The sequence below is a fragment of the Taurulus bubalis genome (genome assembly GCF_910589615.1).
Source record: "Taurulus bubalis genome assembly, chromosome: 4".
Taxonomy (NCBI): Eukaryota; Metazoa; Chordata; class Actinopteri; order Perciformes; family Cottidae; genus Taurulus; species Taurulus bubalis.
In genome coordinates, this window is record NC_136592.1 from 10,860,374 (window position 1) to 10,868,097 (window position 7,724).

The window sequence follows — 7,724 nt, forward strand, 5'->3', positions numbered from 1 at the left end:
GGACCGGTCAGTCAGCTGATGACTGAAGTGCTCCTCACAGTCTCTGTCCCCAATACATGCATTTCGTCACACGAATGATTTTCTAGCCAATTACGCACAATGTGGAAAACCTCACACAACTGCAGGAGGAGGACTCGCAACGTAGTGGGAATGTGTCCACGTGTGCGCGCACCTGGAGCCGCCGGAGACATGCAGAGGCAACAACACATTTTAACCGGTTTCCACTCTGTTTTATGATACGGAGCCGCTGTGGACCTGCGATTTATTCCTGTGATGGGGAGCATCACATGCAGCTGCGCTGCCGGGATCCTGCTGGCCGTCATCAGCTCATGTCGTGCAGTCACTCTGGGGTCCATCCACTGGAGCAGCTCCAACACAAAGTAAGTGCATGAAGCAGTTCACACTTGAGGGATGGTGATACTTACTGCTGCTGCTTTGATCATTTCATCCAGCTCATCAGAGGATGAAAGCATTTGACTGAAAACCATCAGAATACAATTTTGATGTGTCACGTGAGGGACTTTAGAGCTAAAACAATTAGCCCATTAATCACTTAGATAATAGATTAATCGTTTTAATTCATTTATGAGGCACACATTCTCATGTGATGTTTTGTATCATGGTTGAATGTTTTGCAACTAACTATTCTTTTCTTTACCAATAAATTTGCAGATTTCTTTCCTGATTTGTTTGATTCAGAGTTTTATAATGTCTGGAAATTCCTTACATGCAAGATCTTCAAATTACTTATTTTGTTTAGAAAACACTAACAACCCAAATATAAATCTAACTGTCACACAAGACAAAGAAGAGCGACACATCCTCTTGACCAAGAGGCTGCAACTAGAGGAATTATTTGAATTTTTGCTTGACTCGATTATCAAAATAATTTGCGGTCGACTAATCGTTCCAGCGTTAAACTGTAATGTCTTTGTTTCTTAACCCTTTAAGCCCAAGCCCTAACCCTAACCTTAAACAAAACATTTGAAGGTGTCACCTTTGGGGCCTTTTCGGAACTTGATTAGACATTTTTGTTGTTGTATGAAATTGGTGCTTTCACACTTAATCTTATCTCACACACAGATTTAGTCCGGGTCAGGGTCTGGTCCTGTACCCTCAGATCGGGGATAAGATGGACATTGTGTGTCCCCGGGCAGATGCTTCCTCGGGGGAAAGTGAAGAGTTCTACCGCGTGTACCTGGTCTCCAGGAGCCAGATGGAGAGCTGCACCATCGCCAAGACGGACACGCCCCTGCTGAACTGCGACAAGCCTCACCAGGACGTCAAATTCACGTTCAAGTTCCAAGAGTTCAGCCCCAACCTGTGGGGTCTGGAGTTCCTCAAGGGGAGGGACTATTATATCACCTGTGAGTCACTGTGTGCAACCTCACGGCTCATGTTCAGCACAGACATGATATCAGAGCCCCGCTTGTGTATGTTTCTGTGCATATGAAAGCTAAAAAATCTGTAGAACACAGCCACTGGCCGCTGGTTCCCACAGATGGATTTTAATCGATGCTAGCAACTGTTTCTTTTTACCTCGTGGGTCAAAAGGAAGCCATCATCCTCGGCTCCCTCTCAATTTGTCAGTTTGCGTGAGAGTCAAAAAAATGTGGCCTCGTTATTGGGCCGCTGTCGGTTGAACCAGCATCTTAGTGGCAAGTGATGCATGAGATAGAGAGCAAGTCTGACCATGTAGCCTCATCCACCTCGCCACGCGCTGACAGCACACTTCGCTCTGGCAGGCCAGTGTGATTCCAAGGGCTTACATGCCCCAAATCACACAAGGCTTTTACAGCATCAGGCAGATTTGATGGGAGCTTTCATGGCAACGTGGCTTGTAGACTGTGAGATGTTGTTATCTGACCTAAATGCTGCTAACAAGTCTATGTGTGTGTGTGTGTGTGTGTGTGTGTGTGTGTGTGTGTGTGTGTGTGTGTGTGTGTGTGTGTGTGTGTGTGTGTGTGTGTATGTGGGGGGCGGAGTGACGGGTTGAACAAGAGTTCTTGGTGTGTGCGTGTGTGTGTCTGAATATATTTAGCAATTTCATGTAAGTGAAAATTGAAAATGTTCCTCTTCACTTCGTCCACATTTTGAATTTAGAGGTGAGACGATTATTCGATTCAATAAGAATACATATTTATTTCCTTGCGAAATGCTACATCTTCTCCAGTTCCCACTTCTTAAATATGAGGATGTGTTGCTTTTATTCGTTCTGATGTGATAATGATCGTCACTGTCTTCTGACATTTCATACACAAAACAGTTAATTCTCATTTGGTGCAGTCCTTGTGTGATGATCTGCTTACTGCATGCAACATCACAGTGTGGCTGCATTCTGTTGCCTTCGAGTTGCAACATTCAGCAACTGCTGAATCGGCAAAGAATGGACCTATGCGTTGCTTGATTATCTTGTATTACGATGATTGCATGAAATATAAAATGTTAAACATTACTTAATAATGTTTGCTTCCCCTCTGTCTCTCTCTGTATGTCAGCCACCTCTGCAGGCTCTCTGCAGGGTCTGGATAATACTAATGGAGGGGCGTGCAGATCCAAATCCATGAAGCTGGTGCTGAGAGTCGGCCAAAGTAAGTACTTGTGTACTTGTGTGTGTGTGTGTGTGTGTGTGTGTGGCTGGGTTTTTGAATGAAAAGATAAACTGATAACTGACAAACGGAACAATGTCAACAATTGTTTCACTCTGGTTGTTATATGTGTAACACAATAATTTCATTCCTCTCTGGAATTATTAAGTGGTCAGATAAACTCGATCATCTATTCATTCTCTTGAAAAGAGATTGTCGTCCTGAATTATCTCAAATCCCTAATTCAAACCGCTGGCAGCTTAAGGCCATCAGTATTATCCTGCATGCAATCATTCCGGCTGTCAATCATCTTTTTCCTCCTCTATGAACATCAAAATAGCCAATAGTCTTTTTTTAAATTCTGTGCACCGCATGAATTAAAATTGTATTTCGACAGATGCTGAACATATACACTGCCATTACTTTGAATGTCTCAAATATTTATCACAGTATCAACACAGAAACATTGTTTTATTTTTCTTTAAGTCTCAATAGATTGTTATGATGAAATGATTTATCCTTCTGTTAGCCACGTTACCATATATGACGTAACAGGCATTTATAGTTGTGTTTTGGCATTCACCAGATACATTAAACAGATGCTGTGTTTCTGTGTGTTGCTAAAAACTTTAAAAGCTACATTTCTGCAAGCTTCAACATGTAACTTGTGACCTCATAAATGTGAAGTATTATTCATATAAATTATTTAAGGATTTGAGATGAAAAATAAGCATTTTGCATTTCTCAATTGATCATAACTGCAAATATGGAGCTGTTTTCCTGCTATGTTTACAAACCGCTACTGATGTAAACAAACCTTTTAACAGCAACAGAACACATTAATAACTCAGATTTAGTTGTAATCTCATCTTAATCTCTCGACATATTCAAATTCCTGCAGTTTCCAGTCTTGTGTTTAGATTTTTGGTTGTATCACGACCCTTCTGTTTAGGTTTGGATTCACGGATTGAGCATTTTAAAACTGAAAATGACCATTTAAAGACTATATTGCACTTCCATAAAGCTGAGGGACTGAGAGCTGTAAAGAGCAGAGTTGTGTAGGAAGTATTCAGTTGCTTTACTTCAGCAAAGGTAGCAATAAAGCAACACATAAATATTGCATTATATAACACATATAAATATTGCATTACAAGTAAAAGCCCTGCAAGAAATATCCTTCTTCAGTAAAAGTACAAAAGTATAATCAGCTAAGTGTATCATTATTAGATGGCTAATACAGATGCATCAATGTGTTATCATCATCTCATATTATTGTCTTGTTGATGTGGAGCTATAGTTCTAACTACTTTATATACAGTTAGGTAGTTTTACGACATTATACAACTGTAACATTGCTAGAGTACCCATAGGTTCCCCAAAATTCCCTTTGTAAAAAAGCCCAGAGACGGGGTTATGAATGCGGAAAAAGTAAAAGCAATCGTGATTCCAGTCAAGAAAGAACCGAGAGTCCCAGTCGTGACTCACAACACAACTTTTGTGGTCTATTTAGGTTAGTGATGCATTTTTACCTGAATGATTGCCAGTGCAAAATATTCTCTGAAAGAAAAAACCTCTTTTTGCTTTGATCCTGACACCAAACGCGAATGATTCAACAGACGTCAGTATAGTTACAATAGGAACACCTGCACTCACCACCATGCAGGGAACATTAGGAGATGTGCAGCATGTTGCTGCTACTAGTTATGTGTTGTCATTTCATTTTCCAGACTCTTCAGATCCACCTTCAATCCTCCAGGAGTCCCCTACCAGGTTCCCACCCAAACGACCAAAGTCCAAGGTCCCCTCTTCGAAAGAAAAGGATAGCAAAAGCAAAACTGGTATGAAGACGAAGCAAAAGAAAATCTTCAGAGGTGTACCATTACGTTTCGGCACATTTTATCTTTATAATCTTTAAGATTAATTCTATTTTTGCTTGTTTAAGCCTGTTAGCGTGATGCAAAAGGGGTAACATTCTGTATTTTTTTAAAGGCAGAATATGTACTTAAAATAATGGTGCACTGCAGTCTTTAGCCATTGTTAACCAAAGATGAGTAAATATTTGTTGAGGACAAATTTTCGCCACAAAGCAGGAGAGTATACGTGGGATCAACTAAAAATAAACTTGTTCCCAATGAAGAAGCCCAATGCAGCAGCTAGCATTAATGTGTTGCTAATAGTTCCTGCTCTGTGGCAGAGAGGAATAAGGCCGATGAAATCAAATCATTATTGGTTTTAGTGTTTTGTTTTGTTGACTAACACAAATGTGATTTATTCTTTAACTTTACTGATTGAGTTTGTTGTTTTCTTATTTTTCCTACACTGGAGGTAAAGGGATACTACATTAAACAATCTTTTAAAGTATGCTTTGGAAGGTTATTACACATCTTTATGATTTGGGTTTAACAGGCATGCAAAAAGGCAAATACAGTCTTTTACAGACGGATCTTTTTGAATTTCATTTTGTTATTGATTTTCCCCAGAGAGGGAAATATTTTGCATACTTCTGACATCTGTATCTACATAACTAAACAAATTATACAGTTTGAAAAAATCCAATAAATTATACCGACGCTGATGAACTTAATATTCATTCTGTCCTAAATCCACACTACAGATTGATAATTTTTTGTGTTAACACTCGATAAGAGCCTAATTAATTTACAATTACACCAGAAAGCATAGAGACTAAATATGTTTGAGGGCTGTTGACGCACACTATTCTCTCACGCTGCAATTCACTAAGGAATTGGAGGTGCCGCTCTTGATGTGGATGTGTTTAATTGGCTTTCCGGTTGGATTAAAAACTGACACACATATTGTATAATGTCTTGTTAAAATGTCTAAAACTGTTTACTGGTTCCATTTTCCAACTTGTCCTTCCTATTCAGAGAAAAGCAACATGTTGTTTACCAGTAAGACACTAAAGATTAGAGCATATATTCTCTGGAGTGCTGTTTTGCCTGATGGTTTTCATGTTAACATAAACTGATCAAACTGAGAGAAATTGCTTTTAAAAGTCTGTCGTGTGCCCTAGTTCACTCCTTCTTCTCATTTTCCTCTTTTCTGTCTCTCCTCTGTTTCTTGTGACAGACTCGGACTCAGAATCAGGACAGACAAACCCCAGTGGCGGCGGCGGCGGCTCAGAGCCCGGCCTGTTGATGTGGGTGCTTTGTGGCGGAGGGATCCTCCTCCTGGTCGTCATAATCCTGCTGGTCGTGCTGTGGAGGCACCGTCACCGTCGCCTTGCCCCAGACAGCCAGCAGTCGGCCTCTGTGTCCCTCAACACTTTGGCCGTGGCAAAGCGGGACAGCATCGGCAGCGACTACAACGACTCGGACCGCAGCGACGCTGTCTTTCCTATGCGGGCTTCTGACAGCATGATCTGTCGTCATTATGAGCGCGTGAGCGGCGACTACGGGCCCCCTGTGTACATCGTTCAGGAGATAACGCCCAAGACTCCCACCAACCTCTACTACAAAGTCTGATGTTTGCTGCTCTAACGCCAGTCTGTGTTTGCTAGTCCTACACTGTCTGAGACACACAGTAGGAAGGTTTGTAGTACGTGGGACCAAAGGTCACGACCGAAGGTCATCACACCTACATCTGAGAGCTGCACTGCACTGGCCACATGCTTTTTCTGTGCAAACCGTTTTGTTTTCTTAATATAGTGAAGAGAGACAATCAGAGAGGAGCTTGATGTGTCATGTCATTCCACTACTTTTCAGAGGGAAATATTTTGCTTTTTACTACATTTATATGGCAGCAGCCAGTCATTCATTTGCAGATTAAGACTTCGCGTGGAAAAAATATCATGAATTTATATAATAAATTGCATTTTAACCAACATCATGTAAAGTACTTGCAATGAGCGCCACCTCGACCGACTAGTAAAATCATGATTATTAACAATCCAATAACATAATCTATAATAGTATAACACTAGGGGCCCTTTTTTTTTAGATTACTTCATTTTCAGTACATTAAATAAAGTATGTACAAATCATATTTACAAACAACACTTTGAATAGTCATCACAAAATTAATCAATCATTAATTAACTGTTGAAGTCAAACATGTTGTTCTTTCAGCTTCTCAAGTATGACACTGTTAGACAGTAAACTAAATCATCTTGAGATTTGAAGCTTGAGGTTACTTAAGTACATTTGCTGATGATACTTACATACTTTTACTTAAGTGTCATTTTGAATGCTCAACCTTTACTCTAAATTTTTGTTTTCCTTCTTTACTTAAGTAAAGCGTCTGAGTATTTCTTCCACCACAGGAAGATGCCAATTTGTAATGCTTTTATTTTTCAAACAAAAATAAATCTATTATTTTCTCACTTCCACTGCCCATGGAAGCATCATTTGAACAGTAAATGTGCATTTAATTTATTTTGTTGATTGATCTGCAAAAAAGACTTTGCAACACATTAAATGGGATTTTCTGAATTGTGTAAACTTTGTTTAAAATGCTGTTCAGCGTTGTCATTTTGACAATATTATGTCACCTTCTCTTTTTAAGCAGCGTTCAATATAAAGCCAAGAGGCAGAAGTCTTTTCTTCAGTGTCTGTTTTCTCTTTCCAAAAACAACAGTAAAAACGTGATGGACATACAGGCAGAAAATGAATAAAAAATTATGGAGAAAGGAAAGTTTTCAATTCCAGTTTTCCTCACGGTTACAAAATGGCTAAGCAGCACAGTGCATGATGACTTCAAGCAATAGTAGCAGCACCACTGTTTGCATACAGCAAGTTTTGGGACCATCATGGTGCCACACAGCAATTATAGCCACTGTTATATTTAAAGAACTTTTAGATGTTTTCATTGGTAAGTGTTTTAGCTGTGGTTGATGTGACACAAACGCTAAACTCAAAACGGTTTTCTGAATGATTCTGGGTGGGTAGACGTTGCCCAAATGAGCATGTCTCGTCACTATTTAATGGTGCTCAGGGGATAGGGATTGCCATTCTGCAGTGAACAGCACCATGATGAGTGTTTCTCCATGTCGTTGAATGGACCAAAAAAAGGACAAAAAATACAGAGAAGGCGATGCATAAACATCTCTGATTGGTTCTTTCTCCAAACCCCTCACTCATGAAGATGTTTAAGAGCTGCCGTTTCATCTTTGCAGTT

The 7,724-nt window shown here is 40.0% G+C and overlaps 1 protein-coding gene across 1 annotated transcript; it reads left to right on the forward strand.

The window, feature by feature from the left end:
- Nucleotides 1–270: 270 nt before the first annotated feature.
- LOC306735694 (ephrin-B2a-like) lies at nt 271–6,073 on the forward strand (the record flags this gene model as incomplete). Its single annotated transcript, XM_079217197.1, has 5 exons — nt 271–380; nt 1,084–1,367; nt 2,499–2,591; nt 4,316–4,426; nt 5,679–6,073. Exons 1-5 carry the CDS (start codon nt 274–276, stop codon nt 6,071–6,073), a joined length of 990 nt encoding a protein of 329 aa, XP_079073323.1. The 5' UTR covers nt 271–273.
- Between the last annotated feature and the right edge of the window lie 1,651 nt (nt 6,074–7,724).